Genomic DNA, 24843 nt, shown 5'->3' with positions numbered 1-24843 from the left:
AAAAAATATATCTTCTGGAAATTTTTATTTTTTATTTTTACAATAACTTATCCAAGTTCAGAGTTTTTCTCTCCTGAATCTCTTTCACACTTCGTTTCAATCCCCCCTTCGACCTTAGGTTTAAAAAAGTCTAAAACGCTGCAGCACACGATTTAATTCCTAATCCTTGAAGGGACAGAACAGGCCTAAATTGGGGCCAAAAGAAATAAAGACTGATATTTTAAACAAAGATATGTTTAAAAGCACAATACAAGTAATTAAAACATGGGATGCAGTTAGGAACATCCTAAACAGCACACTAAGAAAATAGTTTTGATACTTCCTGTGTAAGTAAGAGCAAATGAGTATTTCAGGTCCCCAGTCATGAGTATTTCTCCTGGGCGGAGGGGAGGTAGTTAATGACTTTTCAAGCTAAAAAGGCCCTTAGATAACCTTTGATATAGTTTTCTTGTTTTTCAAAGAAAGAAACTAAGGTTCATTTCTAGTGCTGGCGGAGTGGAAAGAAAAGTAGACTAGGAAAAACAAACCTGAGTTCAAACTCAGAATCTACTTTGAATTAGTCTTGTGAACTTGAGAAGCCCCAGGCTTGCTAGACCTCAGCATCCCTGTATGGGAACTAGAGACACGAACCTAAGAATCCCTCTTTCTCTGAGGCTTGCTGTAAAGGAAAGACTCAATGAGTCACTATGCCATTTCCTCAGTTAGTTAACAGAGACGGAGGAGCTGCAGTGACACAGGCAGGATGCTAGGCACCGAGAATCTAGGGAGGATCAGGGCCGAGGTCCTGTCCTGAAGAACTCACACGCTAGTCAGGAAGATGAGGCACACAAACATATCACATAACGCAGCTCAGGTTTTGGATGCCATTAAACACTTGTAAGATTCAACAATAAGACAAAGGAAAGGATGATCATTATAATTAAAATCGGGTGTACACAGTTTCTAGGTATCATGAATGTGTTTGTAAAGGCATTAGTGAATAAAATAAGTATTTTTTGTTTAAGCTCACAAGGTACGAAACGATGGGACTGGAACAGGTCAGTGGTTCTCAACACTGGTTGCACATCAGAATCACGTAGGACGTTAAAAACAAACAAACAAAACTGATGACTGATGTCGGATGTCTGAGCCCCAGAGTGGCCACATAAAACCACATTCTCTGGGTGTGTAGCATGAGCAGATTCTAAAAGCTCCCAGTTGATTTAATTTTGCAGCTAGGGCTGAGAACCACTGGCCTATATAATCTCTAAACTCTAACATTTTGTGATTCTATTTGTCCCATGTCATTCTCCTCCTCTAAGGAATCAAGTTTGGTCTTTAGGCCTTAGGGCCTTCTCTAGCGAGCCCTGAAAAGTCATTAAGAAAAGACTGTAGACATTTAAACTCCAATTAAGAGACATTAACCAGAAGTATGGTTAGAAGCAGGGAGCCAGGGGAGGTATAAATACCACAAACTCATCAAATGACTAACAATAGGCAGACAAATAAGGAGAATTTTACAAAGTTAGTCTTTTCAAAGTCACTTGAGTACACAAAGACCAGTGAACTTGGCCCCGACTCACCTATGAAATCCATCTCAGTGCGACACAGATAAAAGCCATATCATGTGCAGGACTGAACCAGGTCAAATGTGTTCGAAAGCCTGTTAGATACCAAATATTGTTTTTCAATTTTAAAAGATTAGAAGAACTATTAAGGTTTTTTACTTTGTTTAATATTTTTCTCTCCCTTCTAAGATTGCCCTTGCAAAGTAGTAACTCTTAGATCAATAGTGGAAGGTGAGTATTCTAAAAGGTTTCCTTGAGAGTTCAAGAAAAAAGTAGATAGCCTTAAATAGATGGGTAGTCACGATCTTCATCATATTGTAAAACTATCAAACAATAAATAATACCATTCCCCAATTTTTTCACCTTAGCATTCTACAGCGCTTCACAGTTTGGAATTATATTATTTGACCCATATTAGCCCTGCTTCTCCATCAGATTTCCTCCATCTCGGCAAAGGTGCCACTCACATGTGAATTGTTCAGCCAGGAATCATCCAGCACCTTACTCTCTCTTGACTCATATCCACCTATTATCAGGTATGCTCATTCTACCTCCACCTACTCCTTTCATATCCAAGGCCACTGCCATAACGTTTCACGTCAACATTATGTATAGCCCAGACCAGTGGTGCTCAAAATTTTTGGTCTCGGGACCCTTTTACACTCCTAAAAATTATTGAATATCCCAAAGAGCTTTTGCTTATGTGGTTCATATTTTCAATGTTTACTGTGTTTGGAAATTACAACAAAATTTTTCAAATATTTATTTATTTAAAATAATTGGGGCCATCTCAGTAGCATCATGGTTAAGATCACATGCTCTGCTTTGGCAGCCTGGGGTTTGTGGGCTTGGATCCCAAGTGTGGACCTACACACCATTCCTCAAGCCATGATGTGGTGGCATCTCACGTACAAGAAATAGAGGAAGATTGGCAACAGATGTTAGCTCGGGGCCAATCTTCCTTGCCAAAAAAATAAATAGATAAATAAAAACAAATAACCCACTAAATACTAATATAAATAGCATGTTTTAATGAAATATAACTATATTTTCCAAAACAAACAAACAAAAATGAGTGAAAAAGCAGTTGAATGGCATAGTGGTTAAATTTGTGCACTCTGCTTTGGCAGCCCGGGTTTCATGGGTTTGGATCCCAGGTGTGAATCTACACCACTTGTCAAGTCATGCTGCAGTGGCATCCTACATGCAAAATGGAGGAGGACTGGCAACAGATGTTAGCTCAGGGCCAGTCTTTCTTACCAAAAAAAAAAAAAAAAAAAAAGCAGTTTACATGTTTGCAAATCTCTTTAATGTCTGGCTTAATAAAAATCAGCTGGATTCTCAAAGCTGCTTCTGCATTTAATCTCTTGCACTATGTTGTTGTGATTGAAGTAAACAGAGATAACCTGGCCTCACACAGATATGTGGTTGAAAAGGGAGGAAAATTTTAATAGCCTTTTCAGATGATTGTAGATAGATCCAATAATCTCTGGAAAACTCCACTGGACACTGATAGAATGAATGAACAAGGTAAATTATTATTATTATTATTAAGAAATATTATTATGAAAATAGTTTTGAACTTGTGGACCCACTGAAAGGTTTTCAAGGCACCCCCAGGGCCTCTGCACCACACTCAGAACCGCTGGCCCCACTGATGCCCTGGCCAACTTAGGATTCCTTAGCTTTCACTCTCCTCTCCAAAGCCAGAATGTCCATTGAAATATGCAAGTCACATTATATCACCCCCAACTTCTGACTCTTCTTTGGATCCTAGATTAAAATAGAAACTCCTGGGGCCGGCCCAGTGGCACAGCGGTTAAGTGCTCACGTTCCGCTTCGGCAGCCCAGGGTTCACCGGTTCAGATCCTCAGTGCAGACATGGCACCGCTTGGCAAGCCATGCTGTGGTAGGCATCCCACATATAAAAGTAGAGGAAGATGGGCATGGATCTTAGCTCAGGGCCAGTCTTCCTCAGCGAAAAGAGGAGGATTGGCAGCAATTAGCTCAGGGCTAATCTTCCTCAAAAAAAGACAAAAAAACAAACTCCTTCTGAGGGTTTTCAAGGCCCTGCACAACTCAGCCCCTGCCAAGCTTTGCACGTCATCTGCACCCCTTGCTCTCGTTGTCCCAGCTACACTTCCACTTCTGCAAAAGGACAGAACTCCCTCTCGCCTCAATCTTCAAGCCAGTTGCTCTCTTCTGCCTTGAACATTCTTCCCTCCCTCTTTGTCTGCCTCATCTTTCAGAATTCAGCTTAAAGGACTTCCTCAGAGACACATTTCTTGACCAAATGCTGGAGATAATATCTTCATTTTACAAATCTGCAAACTGAGGCTCAAATATATTAAGAAACTTACCTAACGTTCTTACAAAAAAAATATATTCAGAATTCAAATTCAAAGACTATTTAGTTCTATAGGGCTCTCCTGACCTTGGTACTAACCTCTTTACCTTCGAAAACATCTAAAGCAATTGTTTATGTTTACAGTCAAGAAAGTCAGCCCCTCTGGACCCACGTCTCCCAGCAGGTCCTTACAAGTCCCAAGTGGCACCCCTTGATACCTCCGAGGCTCCTGGCACGCAGAGAGGGAGAGCCCAGCCAGGAGCTGGGACCAGCACATCATAACAACAGAGCTGCAGGACCGCTCCTTCAGCACCGGCCCGCAGAGCACCACCAGGCAGACCTCCGCCAGCCTTTCCACTTCCCTCCTCCTCACTAGAGATCCCCCGAGAGGCTCTAGATCACACACAGGGCAAAGCAAACGAGTCATCACACTCCACACTTCCTTGAACTCTTCATCACGTCCCGCCCCCCCACCCCCGCCACAAGAGTTTCCCAGGGTCATATCAAATTGAGTTATTCAGATTCAGCCTTCTTAGCCCAACATGGTGGAAGATAAACACAGAGGATCTGCAGTGTGGGGGCTGGGGAGTCATGTGACAGCTTAGCCACTTCCTGACTCCGTGAATCTGAACAAGTTTCTCAGCCATTTTGAAGCTTAGTTTTTTTATTTCAAAGAAAGGGTCACCTATGTCAGTGGATTGCTATAAAGAATAACAGGGCCAAAAGTTGTGAAGAAACTATAAATCCCAAAGTCACACAGTCAAGTTAGCTGTTATTATTATGCATGATTAACTTATAGACTTTTTGCATCTAAGACTCCTCCTTCTCAAAGATACTTAGGGGGCTGGCCCTGTGGCTGAGTGGTTAGGTTCACATGCTCCACTTTGGTGGCCCAGGGTTTCGCTGGTTCAGATCCTGAGCACGGACCTACACACCATTCATCAGGCCATGGTGAGGTGGCATCTCACATAGCAGAACCAGAGGCAGTCACAACTAGAATATACAACTATGTACTGGGGGGGCTCTGGGGAGAAGAAGAAAAAAAAACAAAGAAGATTGGCAACGGATGTTAGCTCAGGTGCCAATCTTTAAGAAAAAAAAAAGATACTTAGAAGGTGGCGTCAGAATCAAACCCCTTTAGATGCGGTGCATCTTTCTTTGGACGACAAGTAAAGCTCTGTAGTTCCATGTAGGCCATTAGATAGAATCCAAAACGTAGTACTGTATTAACTGGCTCCCTTATGTCCAATAAGGCTGTTTTTGTGAGTTCTCATAGGATCTATAATAATTCCAGAAGGAAAAGTCATAGCAAATATACATTATGACAAAGCACTCAAGGAAGAGAGAAGAAAAAATTAATCACTATTAACAAATTTCCCAAACCAAATCAATGCCATAATATCTATGCATAAATATGCTCTCACCAAGAAGAAAAGCAATGTGGTGCTCTACTGGTAAGCCCAGTATTTTTTTTTTTTGAATATAATTTTATAAAACAAAGCTCTAGTTTCTAAAGATCTTCCAAAATAATCCTATTGCTTTCCCAAATACAGACTGCCTCATTTCCTGCAAATTGTTTTCTAATTCTGTTCAAGAATATTGACTTCATTAAAACTTTGAAGATGTAATCCTGAGTTACGGCTTGATGAGATCTCTGTGGGATGAAAGAAATCAAGAGATCACAGCACCTGCTATTTTAGAATGTTCTTACAATGGAAACACAATTTGTTGATGAGAATGCACTGCTGTAGAGAAAATAGGATTAAAAAAAACACACACGCACAAAACATCAGTTTAAACCCTAGGGTGAGTTCTGAAGAGAAAATCTTGTGTTTTTTTTAACGCACATCAAGGCAAATATCATTTAATTAGGCTGATTTTGTAGTTCAGACATGAGTCATACTTTTAAAAGAGAAAATACAATAAAAGTACTTGCTATAAATATAAAACATCACCTGTCGTATGAATCTACTCTTGATCTATATATTGACCAAAATTATTTCAATTTATAAAAATCTAATTTATATTCCATAGGTCACATGATGAAGTATTATTTTCCCTTTTTTATCAGTTTTCTTCTTTAAGTTTCTGATTTCTGTGATGTTTCCTTCGTATATGCAAAAGGATATTTGATAGTAAAAGGTTGAACGAGTGTGCTATTAAATACTATACATCTACCAAAACAGTTTGGAAGAATACTAAAACATTTTGAATAGCCACAATTTTCATAACAGCAGAAACAAGGACTCAGAAAAATAAGACAACGAAAATCAACAAAACTTAGTAAAATTATAATCCCTTCTTTGATGTATTTTATTCACTCAGTGTAAATATATTACACTATCTTTAAAAAGGGGGGGGGGCATATAACGCCAAATACTTAAGTTACAAGAAATATCTAATGATTTTAGGTGAGAAACTTTTCCTGATTGCTGACTGTTTTTAATGCTCTGGTTTGAGGGAAGGAATTAAACCATATAGAAAAATAATAAAAACACAAAAGAACTTAAAATACATAGATCTAGGCTCATGTGGTTACTCTGTACTTTCCAGAGAGGTTCTCGTTTGAAAAATGAAGGACGGATACTGATGACCTCCAAGGTTCATGGCCGCTCCAACATTCCAAGATTCTATGAACACCCTTCCTCTCTTGCTTCTGAATGCTCTCCATTACCTGCAGTAACTTCTCAGTCAAAACATACATAATTTGCAGTGCAATCATTTGTACAGTGTTTCTACTCAAAAGTAAACAGTGTTGGAAATGAATAAAGCACGTAATTCACATGGATGTACTCATAGCTTAGATACAGCAAATTGAGCGACGTCAACATTTAAGCAAACACACTAGCAGGCCTGGCTAATACAGATATTTCACACATAAATAATGACTCAATAATGACCAGAAGAATGTTCCTCTCTTTATTAGAAAGTGCACAGACAGAAATGTTCTAAAGGCTTTTTTACGGTTCAATGACCTCAGTCAACTTGCCAGTTCAAGGTCTCCAATGTTTCATTTCCAAAGAGATACAGCCCACACAGTGCCTAGGGGCTGACTATCCCTATGCTGTCTGTACGGCTTCACTATTGGATTTGCTTCTATCGTGCATGCTAGTTCTAGGATGGTCCTGTTAGAACTCCAATCGCCTGACAGCCTAAGCGTCCTTCTACCAGTTACCACCTCTACTCTACCCTCCTCCTGTTCTAATTACAAAATAAGAATAATAGCAATAGCAATCCCTAATGGTAAAAATAAATAATCCACAAAATTAATTCCACCATTTGACAGAGGACACCCAATTCGTCATACTACTTTTGTCAGTGTTGTGCTGTGAAGAGCACAGGCAAGAAAAATCAGCTGGATCTAGTTCTAGTCCCAGTTTTGCAACAAGCAAGCTGTGCAACCTTGTATAAACCACCAACTTGCTCTGACTCTCGGATTTCTCATCTAAGTAAAGATTGTGCTGCACAGTCCAAGGGTAAGCCATCACACTGGGCTCCAGGGATGGCATTCACAAAGCATCGAATGTGCACTGTGTCCCGGGAACGGTGTGATGTGAGGTCTTGCTTTGCCACTTCTCACGTTTTCATTCTGCAATATCATGATTTTGAAACCTGATACTTTTTCCATGTAATTTCAGTATTCCCACCGTGTTTATAAAGTTTCAACATTATACACATCAGAACTTGGTGAGCTGAGACAAAAGATTGGGAGACACTCAATGTGTCAGCCCTGAAATCAGAAACACAACCATAGCCTTTCCCATCCAACACTTGGCTTAGCTTCACTGTCTCAGCCTCACTACCCCTGGAAACCCTGGTCAGTGGAACGTATGTCTCAAAGAGAGAAATTCAGAGTGGAAATTCTTTATCAGGACAAGTTATTCCATTTCACTGCTTTACCCTTTGCAACTCAGTTTGTCGTTCACAAGGACACGGCTTAGAAGGGCTAGCGATTTCAAGAATAACTCACCCATCAAGTGAACATAACATCCAAGAGCTTATAAAACAGATTCTCTCAACTAGTTTTTCTTTTTGGTGTTTAGCAACTTCTTCCCAATCGAGCTCAAGAATTGTCTCTGGGATTGAGATGTGGAAGGTGCCATCTCTCTATAAATAGGCTCATCCCATGCTATGTGAATCATGGTTGCTGACAGCAAATCAACAGATTAATTATTTGGCTTTGTTAGTAACGATAACAGCACACTATCACCTTCCCAAAAAGCTTTACTGCGCCCCACACTCCCATTTTTCTACACTAAGCTTCAAAACTAACTGAAGTCCATGGTGTACAGACACACGCATGTTGCCTGCGCACTAGGCACATCTTAACAGGTCACGTCATCTCTCTGCCAGATTATTACTGTGACACTTTAGCTAAAGGAAGTCACCAGTCAGGATTCTGTCTGCCAAGATGTACACTAAGCAGACAAAAAAAGAGAAGCAGATTAAATGAACACTGAAGAAAACAATAAACTCAGCAATTTCCTCAAATTCTCTATTTTGCAATGAGATGCTAAAGAAAGGGCCACAGGAAGTGATTTTCCCATGCAAAATTAAGCCAAGAAATTGCTCATCTCCAAATCAAGTTCGACAAAGATCAGCTGAGTTTACCTTATCCATTCACAAATATAATCCACTTATCATTTTTATTACCTTGTTTTTAACTGAGAAGGCTGAGTAAGATCTGTTCACAGACATCATATAATTATCCCAACTAGGGTGCAAGAATATACTTCAGAGATTGAGACAGAAGTGTCACACTGAATTCAGAGCCTTGAAGTTCCTTGCAGACCACATAAACCCTAAGAGAAGATGGCCCCCAAAGGACCCCAGCACAGCAATACAAGGGATTTTATTTCCCCTAATATGAATCATTTACTACCCAGAGATAATTCTAGTTTTTGCATAAATCTTCACTTTATGAAATAAACAGACTATATTAATTGGATGTAAAATAACAGAGACTTTCGTAGCTCCTGCCTTGGGAATCATAGTCATTTTTGTTTACTCCTGAAATTTACTATTTTATCAACATCACAGAATAATAAAATGAGCCCATTATGGAGTGAATAATGTCTGGAAAACCCAATAGACAGATGAGATGAGATGACTTCTTTGCAAGACTTAAACCCAAATTTCTACACTAATTTTGGCTCCGCTCATCCAGACTTTCCAAACGGTTTCCTTAAGCCAATGACACCAGCCCATATGCCCCACTCCTGGAACCTAGGAGAACATTACAGAGTTGCTAGGAGCTAACCTAAACCAGCCAACTGATCACAGAGCAAGCTTTCTTTCTAGATAGTATTTCCTTTCAGTCATCCACAGTAAGCACAGAATATCTACAGATTGCACATAATTCTGTGGACCACACCCAGAGGATCAATAAAGGCTGGTGGCAACACAGACCTAGGCAATGCTTCTTTCATTCTCTCAAGCTGGCTTGGCCTGAGCTGGGAATTAATCACTCTGAAACTCAAGGTATCCAATTTCCTTTTGTAAATAGAGACACATGAAAGACCAACCATTTGAGTTTGGGGCCAAAGAAGAGAATCAGCTGCAGAAAGACCATGCCAAGAAAATCTCTGATCAATCTGAAGTTTTCTTTACACTTTCTGAGGCCAAATTGCAGATACTATGTTGCACCCTTAACATCCCAAAAGTAAGTGTGAGTGTGCAAACGATAGGAATAATAGGACAGAAAAGTTAATGAGAAGAGCTCTAGGAAACCATGAGAGTGGTTGAAAGAAGAGAATAGGAAAAGAAGGTGTGTGTGAAAGGACAGGTAGGAAAATAGGGAGGTGAGAAATTAGAATGTCTGAAAGATGCAAGATCATGTGTTGTTGGAGGAAGAGTTAGAAAAAAAGAATATGTTTAAGTTCATCTGGTGTCTACTATGTGTCAAGAACTATGCTAAATTTTATGAGAGATACAGGGAGGAAGGCTTATATTTAGGTCCTTAGTAGGCAGTATAAGCATTGGATGGTTGGATGGATAGGTGGATGGATGGATGGATGGATGGATGGATGGATGGATAGATGGATGGATGAAAAAGAGAGAGAGAATGAGGTGGTCACTGCCCTCAAGGACTATACAGGCTATGTGGGACCAGGAACATCTATCATGTACCTCTCATCCTAGTCAAACCATGGATTCATCAAGGTATAAAGTGTTTTTCTGAATATGGGACAAGAAGCTATTAACTGACAGAGGGTAACTGAGAGAGAGAGAGAGATGTCTGGAAATTAAGGGAAAAGGGGTGCCAGAATGGAAGAGAGGGATCCTGGTTCCCATCCATCAGTGCCCCCAGGTGCTTTGCGGAAGGGGAGGAGGGTATCAGCCTCTGGGGAGCCCACCATCTGGGCTTCTACTGACCTGGTCTCCGCCTCACTGGCCTCTTGCGGCCGCTGCAGAAGCGCACTTTGCTGAATACCCCGAGGACGTGCCTCTCGCACAGGGAGCGCCCGTCTTTGCTGGGGCTGGAGCGGCGCTTGGAGGCCGACACCCGGTCGCTGTTGGACTCCCTCGCCTGTCGCTTCTGCCGGATCAAGGAGCTGGCTATCGCCGCAGCCATAGCTGCTCAGCGTGGGCCCCAGGCCCCGGGTTCCACTGCGCCCTCGGGATCGCACTCCGCCGGGGCGAGGGCAGGACCTCGGCGGCCGGGAGGGACAGGGCAGACGCGGGGAGGCAGTGCTAATATTTGAGGAGGCTGCAGTACCGAAAGCCTGGCGCCCACAAGGTTAGTCAGAGTCTGGGCAGTGGCGACAAAATGTGTGAAAATCCAGATGTAAACTTCCCCAACCGCTGGCGGCGGGGGCGGGGCGGTCCCAGGCCTTCCTGTTAACTAGACTCTTGCACCCCAAACTTGCACCCCGAGGCGATCCGCGTCCAAGGGGCAGTGGGGAGTTTGGTCACACTGCGATCGGAGTACCAAGTGGAAGGGGAAGAAGGCTTTCCAAAACAACAAGCCGTGCCCCTGTTGGAGAGGCGCAAGCGTTGTAAGGTGTCCAAAGTATATCTACACATATATACATATAAAACCCGTTTACAAAGCAGAGTCTGGACCGAGGCGGGTAGCGTGACCCCGGTAGAAAATACTAAAAAGTGAATAAAACGTTCCTTTAGAAAACAAGCCACCAACCGCAAGAGAGAAGGAGAGGAAGGCAGCAATTTAACTCCCTGCGGCCCGCAGTTCTGGAGATTAGGAGGTTCGTCCCGGCTGGGTAAGGTCTACGGAATGCATCGCACCGGCTGCGGTTCTCCAGGGGCTGGCCGCCCGAGTTCTGGAATTCCGAGAGGCGCGAAGTGGGAGCGGTTAGCCGGAGTCGGGGTAGGGGAGCGGGGCGGGGGCAGCTGTTTCCAGCTGCGGTGCGCGCGACTCCCCGCCGGCCGGCAGCGCTGCAAAGAGAGCGGGAGGCGAGGGAGGGGGGAGGGAAGGAGGGACGGGGAAGGAAGGAGGGAGGGAGGGAGGGAGATCCTCGAGGACCAAGCACCCCGCCGGGAGAAACCCGCGAGAGGCGAGCGCCGGGGATACGTGGGGTCCCAAGAGCGGGCGCTCTTTCTCTTTCCGCTTGCTTTCTGGCACAAGACGGCACAGTTGGTGATTATTTAGGGAATCCTAAATCTGGAATGACTCAGTAGTTTAAATAAGCCCCCTCAAAAGGCAGCGATGCCGAAGGTGTCCTCTCCAGCTCGGCGCCCACACGCCTTTAACTGGAGCTCCCCGCCATGGTCCGCCCGGGCCGCCGCACCGAGCCGGTCTCCGCACAAGCTCAGACGGAGCGAGGAAAGGAGGGAAGGAGGGGGCGCCCTGAAAGGCTCGGGATCAGGTCATCGCCGCGCTGCCCGGGCCCCCAAGCTCGCGCGGCCCGGCAGTCGGCAGCTCACAGGCAGCAGATCAGATGGGGATTACCGGCCGGACGCGAGGCCGATTACTCGGTCCCGCGCCGCCCATCCCGGCCGAGGAAGGAAGTGACCCGCGCGCTGCGAACCCCCGCGCGTCGGCTCAGGTGGGGCGGGGGCTGGCTGCGGGCGACGTGGGCTAGAGGCGGCTGCGGCTCCTGGCCGGAGCTGCCCACCATGGTCTGGCGCCGGGGGCGCAGGCGGGGTCCCGAGGCCGCCGGGGGCGACGGCAGGAGGCAGCCGAGCGCGCAACCGGGGCCCCCGGGGCCGGACGCAGACCCTGGGGCCGGGGCCAGGAAGCAGGTGCGGGTTGCAGCCAACTCGCCCAACTTGCTGCGCGGGTGGCCACTCAGAGCCGCGGGCTGGCGGGGCGCCCCCAGCCGCCCCGGAAGGGGCGCTCAGGGCAGAGTCCCATTCATAAGCTGAGGCTCTGGGCGCGCCGAGCTGCCGCCGCCTGGCCGCCTCGCTCGGCTGGAGCGCTAGCTCCGCAGGAAACTCCAGGCAGGGAAGACCGCCACCCAGACGGCGGGTGGGATGAAGAGCCGGCGGCCGCGGAGTGCCTCCTGCACTGCTCGCCCACCCCGCCGAGAGCTCGAGAGCGCCCAGGTGGGGCCAGGCTGGGGGCCGGGCTCCCGGAGCGCAGAGCGGCGCAGCGCGCGCGGGTCCTCCTCCCCTCCCTCACGCCCTCTGTTCCCAGACTCTTCTCCTGCCTCCCTCCTGTCACCCCTCTCCCCCTTCTCTGTCTTCTGTCTCTCCCCTTTTCTCCTCTCTACGCAATCCTACGTGATTGAGGTTTGGATGAGAAATTCTCAGAGGCAGAGCAAAGGAACTGCAGCTCGGGTCCGTTCTGTCCTGTCCCTCCCCCAAGAGAAAACCACCGGCCGGGCGGTTAAAGGACCCTGGGTGCACAGAGAAGGCGGGGCACAAAGAAAGGGTTAGCGGTGGGGGAGCTGCGAGAACGCGGTCCACCCTGTCTCCAATAAGCTGGAGCACTTGGAATTCTCTGTTTAGGAAGGAAGGCAGTGGACACCGGAGAAAGTAACAATGACCTCTTGGGCCCTCATGTTGCCCCCCACCTTCAGCTCATTTTGGAACAGGAAAAAGTGTTTCTGCATCCTTGGAACCCAGATTTCTTGGTTCTATCCAGAAAGCTGCAAAGCAGGCCAACATGAGGGACCAAGTGAGTACCTCGCACAGAGAGAAGGATGGAGGTGGGGTAGGAGGGTGACTGTGGGCAAGGGCAGTCAACAACCAGCTCTGGAGTGCAGTCAGGTCTCCAGGAGTGCTGGTGATGACAGCTGGATTTTACAGAGAACTCAGCAGAGGAGATAATGTCACCCAAGTTAAAATGCAGCATGAAAGATTTTGGAAATCTCAAAGGAGTGATCACCTTCCATTCATGTTAAGGTCTGAAGTGGCTATTAGTTATACTCACTGTCTGTCTTCAACTTGTCTGCAAATATCCCTAATCCCTCCCCGTCACAGACACCTGGCTAAGCATCAAGGGCAGTGCCAAAAGATTAAATGCACGATTTCCAAGCAGAGACAGGTGCATGTTGGAAAGAGCCTAATAAAGGTCAAGGAACATGCAGGCCCTGGAAGCGACTGAAAATAGATGTGGGACCTGGAGCAGCCCCAGGAATTCTCTAGATGTGGGCACAAACCTGTGGGCCTAGCAGAAAATCACTTGGGCAATGGGCAGGATGGAGGCCTGTGAGGTTGTTTAGAGCAGGCACTGTGTCAAACAACCCAATTGTGTTGGGGGGCCTGGACCTTTCATGGTGGCCCTGGGCATAACACAGGCAGACAGGGGCTTCTGGGGCAGACAGATGGGAGGAGGATTAAATAGGCCCGGTGCCCTGAGAGGGGAGAGCACATATCTCCTGCAGCAGTTCAGTGTAGCTGAATAAGGACAGTGAACTTGGGTTTCTAAGAATACAGAACAAGACAGGTGAAAAAGATACACACACACACACACACACACACACACACACACTCTTCTTCTTCAAAAGTGAAGCCAGCCAAATACATTTTCAAAAGTGCATCTGGATGGGAAAAGAGGAATTACTTCAGATCAATTGGTAACACTATCAATTAGGGAAATGTTCACATTCCACAGATACAGCTATTTTCCTTCCTTGGCTACCAGAAGACTTGTCTCGTTCTGGAGCAAGGTAGGCACAGATAGTACTAGCTGGCTTTGAGGGCTCCTTGCCTTTTGCAGTTCAACACTCAGAAAGAAAAAGTTCAGCTAAGGCAAGGAATTCAGAGAAATGGGCAAGAGGGAGGGTGTACAGTGAGGCCCTGAGGAAATCACTGCTAAATTTGAGCCTCTTATCCTCAAAATGGGCATAATCATTCCCATCTACCTCACAGAACTGAATATGTATGTGCAAGCATTTGGAAAACTGGAAAATGCCAAATGAGTAAAAGAGATGATGACAGTGTTGTTTTGTTTTTTTTTAAGAAAATGCATGATATTCTTCTAAGATGCTTTTTGAAAATGCAGATTCCTGATGGTTTCTCAGAACGTGAAGCAGAAATCTCAATGAGTACATCCCAGGAATTTGAGTTTTTACCAAGTCTTTCAGTTGTCAAAGTTTGAAAGTTTCATATATATATAAAGTGTAGATAATACTAGAAGGGAGAAATAAACCCAAGACTCTCAAAATGTAGCACATTTCTCTGAAATTGCAGTCTTCTGCCCAAAAAAAGGCCTGGAAAGAGAAGGTGTGTTCTTTAATCTTTGAGTGTGTTGATTTTTTTCTGTGGGTTCATGAGAAATGAAGGTTTTTCTTTTTAAAGATTGGCACCTGAGCTAACATCTGTTGCCAATCTTTTTTTTCTTCTTCTTCTTCTCCCCAAAGCCCTCCAGTACATAGCTGTATATTCTAGTTGTGGGTCCTTCTGGTTGTGCTATGTGGAATGCTGCCTCACCATGGCTTGTGAGCGGTGCCATGTCTGCACCCAGGATCCAAAGCTGCGAAACCCTAGGCCGCCGAAGTGGAGTGCATGAACTTAACCACTCGGCCACGGCTGATGGTATTTTGATGCAGAAGGTAACTAACAAATGTAGCACCATAGGCTAGAAGAAGGTGACGGAGAAGAGAAAAAAAGAAGATAGCAAATGCTGTTTGAAGTACTCCCCTCTGTCTTGACATGACAGCATCAAGTTAAGCATTTGAGGAACAAAACGAAAACAATAAATGTCAGCTTTCCGACAGCAACATTATACCTGTCTTTAGATCTCTATTAAAAGAATGGGATGTTTTTGATTTAATTAGACAACAAAGACCTTATTTTTTCCTTTGCAATCCTGCAGCTATTGTCAGAGTGCTTTTTAGCTGTTTATCCCTGTAAGTCATCATCAGCATCATTGACTCCATTTCTCCAATGAGAAGAGGTAAGTATAGGAAAACGTGCGAAGTCTCACACAGCTGTTGAGATCAGAAGCAATACTTAAGTTAATTTTTTGATTTTCAGAAGTTCATAACCTTCCTACCTCACCACTAAATCTCCTAAATCTTCCTCCGCAGTTACTAGGACACTTCCGGGATCTTTGCATTTTGGGGTCAGGAATGAGATTAAATCAACCTTCTGATGATTTAGGTAAAGCAATCAGGTTATTTTAAATGGCGCTATCTCATGGATAACAACATCTTGATTTTTAGCTATCTTTCTTTGAACAACTTGAGAATTTCCCTTTGTAATTCTGAAGACATCATGGGTGGAAGCAGTTTTAATTACTTTGGAGAAAGTTGTCAGATACACACTGAAAAGATAAATACATAGTTATATTTATACTTCTGACCTCCAGTCAAACAAATAAAACATGCACAGTCTTAATCATCTTCATATTTCAAAAGGAAAAAAACACAGAACGTTGAATAGTCTTTCCCTTATTCATAGGCCAAGTCTTCCAACTCCCAAATCAAACTATTAGGACTATTGCAGCCATTCACCTGACACCTTGAACTGAGCACAGATTGCATCCGAGGCTCTGTTTCCGTTACCAAGGGGAACTCTACACACCTCTATATTCTCCCTGCCCTCAACAAGCTTACAGTTCGTAACATCATGTTCTAATTGGGCTTTTGTCTTAATCACCCACTAGCTGTATGCTACTGGACAAGTTATTCAATCGCTAAACCACATCTGCAAAATAGATCAATGGTAATGACACTAGCAGTACTGATCCAACTGGGCTGCTGCAGAGCTCAAAGATGTGATAATAACGTAAAGTGTTAGACTGAGCATGCCGTCATTAAAATATCCATTTAAATCAAGTCCCTACTCTAAAATTCAGACGTTCCCAAACAGGAAAACTTACCTTGTGATTCATACACATCATCATTCACTCCTGGACATAATGTATTTAACGAAGGCTGGAAGTCTACTTGAAATGAATGATTAACCTTGACATTGTAATGGCAAACAAAATTTTCATTAGTGGAATATTGTCAATGTCCTGGTCTGTTGGGAACACAAAGGAGCCCAGCTCTGCTCATACATCATCCTGCTCTGAGATCAGGCCCCTGACTCAAAGCTTGGTGACTATGAGCTCAGTGGGCTCTGACACAGCCAGATTGACAAGCAGAAGACCTCTTCTCTGTGAATTCTGTCCCATACAGTAGCTGGACTTCCATTTACTTTTCTCTGCCAGGTTGTCAGTTAACATAGGTTGGCAAAAGCAATATAAACAATTACTTTCTAATAATTTGTGAATTCCTTTGTACAGCAAATTCATTTATGGTGCTTTATTCAAGAGTTCAACAACTGAATTACTGTGTGTTATATGTTTGTCTGGTTTTGGTTATCTTTCAAAATAGGAAAGACAATAGATTTAATTCTTCTTTATGACACAGATTAAGGGTGGTATCTTTATTGCCCAAGTAGAGAAATTATCAATGTTTTGGAGAATGTCTATTTTGACAAGAAATTTTGATATAACTAATGTGAGCCTGCGCAGCTCTAAGTGCACTGCAATTATTGACGCACTGAATCTTTATAACAACTCTATGAGGTAAGCTCTGTCGTTATCCTCATTTTAACAAATGAAGAAACTGGGACACAGAGGGGTTAAGGTGCTTAATCAAGGTCACCCAGTTAGGAATTAGCAGAGTTCAAATGTAATCCATGTAATTTATTTCCAGAGCTCCTCTTTTATCCTCTGTGTTACACTGTATGGCAATAAAAACATGACACCATAAATAATTATAACCATGTAACAAAATTAATAAATAAGAATGTAATTATCATTTGCATTTATATAGGCTTTTACTGTTTAGGAATCATCTTCCCATATATTATCTCACTGAGACTCTCAACAATCTTGTGAGGAAAGTTAAGGAGATAATAATAACCCAGTTTTACAAAGTGAGACTCCAGAAGTGATGTAATCTGCCAAGGTCATACAACAGATGAAGGAAGATTTATGAGTTTAATCCAGACCTTCTGACCTCTATGTCTCTCATGTCCTAACTAAGGTCACATAGAGCAAAGATGGAATGTTAAATGTCCTTTCAGTCACTAACCTCTAGTGCCCCCCTCGCAGGGTTTCACCTCTTGTAAATGACCTTGAAGAGATCATTTGATGTTGGAAGGGAGGGGGATGTAAGTGTCTCAAATCTTCTCCCTCTGCAGCTTTTACCTCTCTCTGGCCTAGGGAGCTGAGGTGGTGGTTTTCCCACTCTTAGCCATGAGAGAGTACCCTTTGGTTCTGAGAGTGTGGCCTCCAAACACTCTCCTCCTTAGTTTAGTAATTCAAGTTGAGCTTCATAGGGAAACAATCAAAACAAGAATTAGAGAAATTTATAAGAAGATAAATTTACGTTTCTTCCATTTCCATTCCTCAAAAATGTACATTCGTTTGGCTTGAACCACATGGTTGGCACTTACATATTTTCCTTCCCAGCTGGATTAAGGATGTTAGAAACCTGCCTGAACTGATTCCCCATCATTTTAGCCCTCTCTAATTTCCACTGTCACTGACACAGTGATACCCCTTCCTTCTAGAAGAGAAATGTAGCTAGAAGATCCCCGTTACAATGTAAAACCTGTAAGGACAGGGAGATTGTCTATTTTACTTTCCCATCTCCAGTGTCTAAAATAGCGTTTAGTATATAGTAGATGCTCAATAAATACTTGAATGAATTTGTTAATAAATTAATTAATCCTTCCATCTATCTTTTTAAGTCAAAAATGGAACATCTATCCTTATATCAAGAAACAAACTCAGCTAACTCAAGGGTAGCGTCCATATTTACAAGTTGATCATTTTGCTTTATCAATACCCTCTAAAATTATCTGCCGAAATTCAATCCATTAAAATTTGACAGCATGAAAGGTGTACATGGTACCTGAAGTTCTACTCTGACCAAGCCCAACCCCATATTTAGGCCTATAGTTTCAGTTCTGATCTTTCTCTCTCTCTTTCTCTCTCTCTCTCTCTCACACACACACATTCACATTCACAGAAGAAAAAGAATATAACCAATAAGGAAAAAGAGAGACCATAGACATCAGATAAAATGAGTAGTCAATTTTTAAATCCTCAGAATATGATCAAAATGGCCTTAAAATGGTTTGATGATCCTAATATTCATGCTGTCACCCATCTTTACTGAGCTGCTTTCTTCAAGGACCAGGCCTAGTTGCTCTCATTTCTAATTTTAGATTCCAAATTTTCAGGGAATGGATCTTGTTGACATAGCAGTCTCTTGCAGCACCCAGTACATGACTGATACTCAAACTATATTATTAAAATTATAATAAATTCATTTTTGTCCTCTGCATGCACATAGCACTGGGCGCTGTGAAAATAACAATTAGTCAAAGGCCCCACTGATCCCGTGCTTGTAGGTATTTGATATTGAATAAGATTTTATTGAAAATAACTGAAATATAAACACTGATTAGGGAAAACTGTCAAGGGATCAAATGGGAGTTCGGACAAGGTGACCAGTAAGGTCATTTCTAGTCCTAACTTTTTAGAATTCTCTAAAACTAAAATGCCAAGTAGAAACAGTATGCAATTTAAAGTCAACAATTTGTCCTTTCATAAAGTTACTTAGTCTGTCTGAGCCTAAGTTTATTTGCCTGCAAAATGACTACTATATAGGATCTAGATTAGTTAAAATAATATATTGAAAAGATAGCACTGGTTTGTGAAACAAGGAAAAGTATGAATGAGTGAATGAATAAATGAATGAATAAATGGATGGGCAGATGAGTAGATGGATGGATGGATGGGTGAAATATAGCATCTTTCATCTAAAAAATCTCTAAATTCACATTGTTAAGCTAAGCAAAACAGCTCAAAACAAAAAATAAAACGTATTTGGTGAGCTTCCTTTCATAATACTGGGAGGCAAACAAGAAAATGTTTAAGAATTCCAAGGTAGTCTATGAAAGCACTTAGTAAAGTTCTCAGCTATTCACTTGACAATCATTTGCACATAAAACTATAGTCCCTTTGCCCACTAACCCAGTATATGCAACAGAAAATCAAGGGGACATTGGTGTAGATGGCTGTGTGTTTATGAAATCTAAGCCAGAATAAATAGATAGCTAGCTAGCTAGATAGATAGATAGACAGATAGATAGTCAGATAGATAGATAGAGATAAATATGCATTTTGGTGCTCACATATCCAGAAAGGGATAAGATGATTGTATAAAGATATTTCTTTAAACAGTATTTGGAGCAAGAAGGAGCAATAATATTTTTGCAATGTTTTGGATGGGATATTAATATTTCAACTTGTATTGTTAGCAAGAGGGATCTCATGAGGTCATCAGCCCATTCTAGATCATGTATGCATATTGTAATCAGCTAGAAAATGAATGAAAAGACGTCTTTAAAAGTAAGCTAGAAAATTGTCTCTGGTTGATTGAGTATACTAGGAGCACAGCAATGGAGAAGAGGCAGTTTTCTTTCTCATCATTTTGAGAGTTCTTCCACTCATGTCTAAAAAGAACAAGACAAGGAAATAGCCATAGCTGGCCTGTAAAAGATAAGTAACCAGAAGCATTTATTATTTGCTGAGGACAAAATTCAGGGAAAGAATGTTGACTTTATGCTAAAATAAGTGGATTTAATGATAAAAAAATATAAATATGATCTGTGTATAAGATTAGAAATGGGATTTGGGAGTGAGAATGGTGAGTTACATTTTTGTACCGGTAAGGATCTAGCATGGTACTTCGACTATAGTAGATACTATGTAAACATCTGTTGATTTAATTTTGTCTGGAAAGTAATAAATGCTCAGGATGAGTAAGAACAATCTCAAATTTCACCTTAAGCAAAACCTTAGGCGTGCTTTTATTAATAGTGGTATCACCTTTAGTCTCTGATAGCATCATTTAAGCAGTGACTATAATAAAAAAGAAACAAATGTCTGATAAATATGGTGGAAAGCACATGGTCTTAATCTGGGAATGTGCTTCCCTTATCCTCTTTGTACATCTAGCACAGATGTTGAACTCCCATTTTTTGATGATGCTGTCCTGATAAAATCCTAGGCGAAGGGTGATCCCCTAAAGTGAGTAGAAAGTCATAGTTTCAGGCATCAGATAAAAAAGAGACCTGGGCCTGGTTAGGTGCATTTAAAAGTCAAGGAAGAACGTATGCCTTTCTCTCTTGTACCTGCATTTTGAGTAATCCATCCATGCTTAAGGTTGTTCTGACTGTCAGAGGAAGAAATCCCTTACCAAACAGAATCAGGCCAGAAACTATACAGAAAAACAATCTCACAGGGGCTGCTAAGATACTGGCCTGGAGCTGTGGACTCCAGAGAGTGAACTTTATCAAGCTGTCTAGATGTCAGTTGCAGATTACTCTCCATGTTGTAATTTCCTCTGTTACGCACTGGCCTTCAGTGAAGTCTTAAATTAGCCCCAATTTTTATTTCAGGCACATCTTAGGCCTTTTGGTTCAAATCATGCAAAACGGACAACTGAAAATTCTGTATTCAAGGTATTTGTTGTTGCTAGTACCCTCAAGTCAACTCTGACTCCTAGTGACCTTGTGTACGGCAGAGCGGAACCCTGCCCAGTCTTTTTGTGCCATCCTCTCACCTTCGGTGCTCTATCAGACAATACTTCGCAGCTATTCATAGGGTTTTCGTTGCCAAATCGTTCAGAAGTGAGTGGCTACGCCTTTCTTCCTGGTCTATCTTAGTCTGGAAGTTCCGCTGAAACCTGTCCACCATGGGTGACCCTGCTGGTATTTGAAATACCAGTGGCATAGCTTTCAGCATCACAATAGCACACAGCTGCCACAATATGACAGCTGACAGACAGGCTGTGTGGTTCCCTGACTCAAAATGAACCTGGGCCACGGCAGTGAAAGTACGGAATCTTAACCACTAGACCACCTATAGGTTAAAAGTATTTGAGGAGAAGGAGGGATAGGAGAGGAAAGGAAAGGGAATATAAGATTTATTAGCCACCTGCAATGTACCAGGTACAGTACTGGGCTCTTTGCAGGTTATTTTACTTAATCCTCACCATAACCCCGTAAGGCCAACATTGTTATCCACATGTACCATGAGAAAACTGGAGGTCAGAGAGATGCATTAATTGTCTGAAGTACAGGTCTGGTCAAAAGTTCACATAGTTTACCTGACTCCAGATCCAAAGCTCTCTTCATGACTGTTTTTTGGTGCTGAACCCACAATATGAATTTATAAGGGGATCATTCATATTCTTGAAGTGTTAAAAAGTTAAGCTAATCCATGAATTAAGGCCACTCAGAATCTAAGTCAGAGGCACCCATGCTATTTGCTCCCCAGTGATCATGGCCTCATTTGAAGTACTACTTTAATAACGAGAGCTAGGGAAAGAAAAATTGAGGAGAGTGATGTCTATTTTCAAGCATCTGAAAAGTTCTTATTGAAAAAATAAAGAAGCATCCTGTGCATCTAGAGACAAATTTGGATTCAGTTAAGCAGTTATATGAAAGGAAGTGAGGACTGACCATGAAATAGCCTGCTTCACAAAATGGGGAAGTGAGTTTCCCATCATCAGAGACATTCAAGTCAAAATTAGTAGCAAGGCCACAGGAGGAGGGTTCCAAGAGCTGAGATGGACACTCTATAAAATGGTTGCAGTTAGCATTGCTGGGGTGGAGAATGAGTCAAAATCACGTTCGGCTGCATCCACGGCAATTCTTGGGAAACTTTTATTTTATTTATTTTTTTTAGAAAGTAAAAACTGTAAGGATGAATGAATGGTGAAACTGATTGCTAGCAGGAAAAAAATGACAGTAGAATGGAGCAAGATTCAAGGAAAGAGTCAAAGGAAGCATGTCAAGATAACCCTGTGAAGAAAGCACAGGGCTAATACTTCTTTCATATAGTATTAATGAGCTTTGCTGGCATAGCTGATTAAAGAGGTTGCTTCTTAATGCACAGTTGAAAGGTTAAATGATAATATTCCTCTGAGTTGTGGCATTCTAGACAAGGAACAGAAAACAAATGAGCCTATTAAAATGTAAGTGAGGAAAGCTCCCCAGGAAAGGCCAGTATAAACAGCCCCTAGGTTGAGAGTCAAAACCACAGTGGATCTTGTGGAGAGTGGCCATTGACCCTTCCAATTTCTGTGCAGGAAAAAAATCCCACATTGAGATAAGAGACTTTAAAGTAACCAAAAGCTAATGAGATTAATGGTAAAGAGACCCAAAGGAAAATGATTAGGAGGGCAAAGAATAGTATTAGGAGCTCTATGATGGTTCTCTGCTCAGAAGGTCTTCTCCAGGTAGACCATTAGGCTCACAATGGAGAGTGTGAAGAGCAAATACTTACTTTGGCCTGAAGCTGCAGTTGTCTGCCACAAGATCTACCATTTCTGCTACCAGTAATCATAGAGAAATCTGGAGACTCCGTTTATGGTAATAAGTAGGAAATATTGAAACCTATGTACACCTTCTCAGCTTTTAACATAATATCTTTGATTTCTTTTTTTAGGAATAAAAATGAGAATCACAACTCTGAAAAACTCATTTGAGAAAACTTACTTCAAACTGAGAAAAATTCTTACAAAGTGATTACTCAACTAACTGATCCAAAGAACAATGAGGAAGATGGGGAGCTATTTGATGGCGGATCAACAGTTGTCACATTCATGAAGTCAGGAAGTTGGAAAGGCAACCTTCCCATCTCCTGGTCGACGATTTTTAACTTAATATCTACACGGTATTGTCTTTAAAATTAGAGAGTAAGTATGTGTCCACTAGGAAGCATTTTTGAGAAGAAAGTTGTGTGACCATAGAAAGGTCATTTAACTTCTGTGTATTAGTTTACTCATCTGTAAAATGAGAAATTTTTAAAAGAATAACTGATAATCTTTATGTTTTAAGTCTTTGAATGGAAAGTTACTTTTGGAAAGGTCCTGGAACCAAGAGTGACATTCAGTTTTAAGGATTCTAAACAGCAAGAAAAAAAGAGTATATAATCTAAAGTGCCCAAATATTTTCAATGTGACCACTTACTTGCAAAAGAAAGGACATTCGTAGCTGTAGGAAAGACTGTCATGAGAATAAATGACTAATCCCAACGATACTCTCTGAAGCTGCTGATTTCTCCCAATCTTTGTTCAAACTGGGTCCCTCTGTCTCTGTTGAATGGTAGTGGGGGAGGAATAAGAAATGATGAAGTGGTCTGTTAACCGTGAAGACGGCACAAAACAAAATAAAGCTGTTATCATCTTAGTTGGACTTCAGAGGTTGTTTTTCCTTTTTTCCTGTCAACAATATCCATACAGATCAGCAAATCTTAGATGACTGTTAATAAGCAGTTTTGTAACAATTGAGAGAAAAGAAAGAGAGAATTCTGCAGTGAGGAGAGTCAACAGAAACAATAAGTTCTAATAGGCCTACTCCTAGCCTGAGTCGAAATCTCACTCTTATGCTATTTACTCAGTATGGAGTAAATGGGACAAATTATTCCTTCTCCCTAGGTCTCCTGTTCTCATCTTAAAATGAGATTCACTGGGTGATTGCTATGGTCTCTTCCCTCTCTAAAATTCTATGACTCTAACTATAATGTTCACCACATCATATTACTTAATATAAAACAAACTAGGATACTCCTTTTATCTTCCAAAGTAACTTCAGGGTAGTTAACTAAAATAAAAGTAGTGATTGGGTATTCTTCATCCCCTGGCCCATGGCTAGATGCCTTCAGTCCCCAGAGGAACTAAACTCAACTGGTTATCTTTCAGCACAAAGCACTCCTTTACAACTCTGGATAAAGGCAATAATAATTAAAGCAAATTTTTGAGTGCTAATTTTTACCAGGAACTGGTCTAAGCACTTTATATGTATCAATTATTTAATTCTCGGAACAACTCTACGAAGCCGGTATTATTATTATCAGTGAGGAAATGGAGGAACAAAAAAGTTAAGCAACTTGGCTAAGATTATCCAGCTAGTCAATGGAATGACCAGGATTTGAACACAGGAAGTCTGGATCCAGCCTCTTACTAACAGATCAGTCGCCTCCCAGTTATGTGGTTCTGGTGGTAGTGAGGGAGAAGGAAGTGGTGGTGTGCTAGTGATGGCAATGGTTGTTATAGCTCTTCTCTATTGTCCTATATGAAAAGAAAAGACACAGCTGGGCAGGGTGGGAAAACCTGATATGAAGGATGCTGTCCACTAAGAGAGGTTGGGAGCAGGCCCATGCTTTCTTCTTGTAAATAGCTGAGGATGTGCATGAACTGGGAGATTAGATTGAGAAAAGGTCATATCACATCTTATGATTTAAGTGTTTTCAAGCATTTAATATAAGCATCATAGATATTATTATTACACTATTACAGAATAAAGCATTGAAAGAGGAGTAAATTCAATTAGGCAGGATCAAAGCTAATAAGTGATAAAACTAGGACTTAAATCTGTTGACTTCCGAAGAGATGTCCTCTCTGCTCTACCGCATTGGGTCTGACCCTTTCTAGGTCTGACAGTTTCCTCTGACCCATTGAACAAATCTTCCTGTCTCCATCCGTCCTTATTGTTCAACCCAAAAATTCACCAAGGAGAGGATGC

At 42.2% G+C, this 24843-nt stretch overlaps 1 protein-coding gene and 1 long non-coding RNA gene across 7 annotated transcripts in view; one reads left to right on the top strand and one right to left on the bottom strand.

The window, feature by feature from the left end:
* FGF12 (fibroblast growth factor 12) overlaps positions 1-24843 on the bottom strand; it is a 502076-nt gene that overhangs the window by 224108 nt on the left and 253125 nt on the right. The window contains exons 1-2 of one of the 5 annotated variants that reach the window (XM_070509198.1): positions 4113-4288; positions 1563-1642 (exon numbers count right to left, since the gene is read on the bottom strand). The exons of 2 other annotated variants lie outside the window; for them this stretch is intronic. In XM_070509198.1, the coding sequence (XP_070365299.1) occupies positions 1563-1575 (13 nt within the window). In that variant the 5' untranslated portion in view covers positions 1576-1642; positions 4113-4288. Of the gene's footprint in view, positions 1-1562; positions 1643-4112; positions 4340-10269; positions 12383-24843 lie in introns of those variants that run through there. 2 more of the 5 variants (XM_014843390.3, XM_070509199.1) reach the window with 2 other exon arrangements.
* LOC123286031 (uncharacterized) lies at positions 10346-23507 on the top strand. Of its 2 annotated transcripts, none has more exons than XR_011503240.1 (3): positions 10346-10633; positions 11020-11117; positions 22766-23507. It is a non-coding gene; the product is annotated as an uncharacterized lncRNA (long non-coding RNA). The 2 variants fall into 2 exon arrangements; XR_011503239.1 differs by lacking the exon at positions 10346-10633 and adding an exon at positions 15119-15199 and having other exon boundaries at positions 11090-11224.

The sequence above is a fragment of the Equus asinus genome, chromosome 5, assembly GCF_041296235.1.
Source record: "Equus asinus isolate D_3611 breed Donkey chromosome 5, EquAss-T2T_v2, whole genome shotgun sequence".
NCBI classification, from domain to species: Eukaryota; Metazoa; Chordata; class Mammalia; order Perissodactyla; family Equidae; genus Equus; species Equus asinus.
This window is presented reverse-complemented; position numbering and strand designations above follow the sequence as displayed.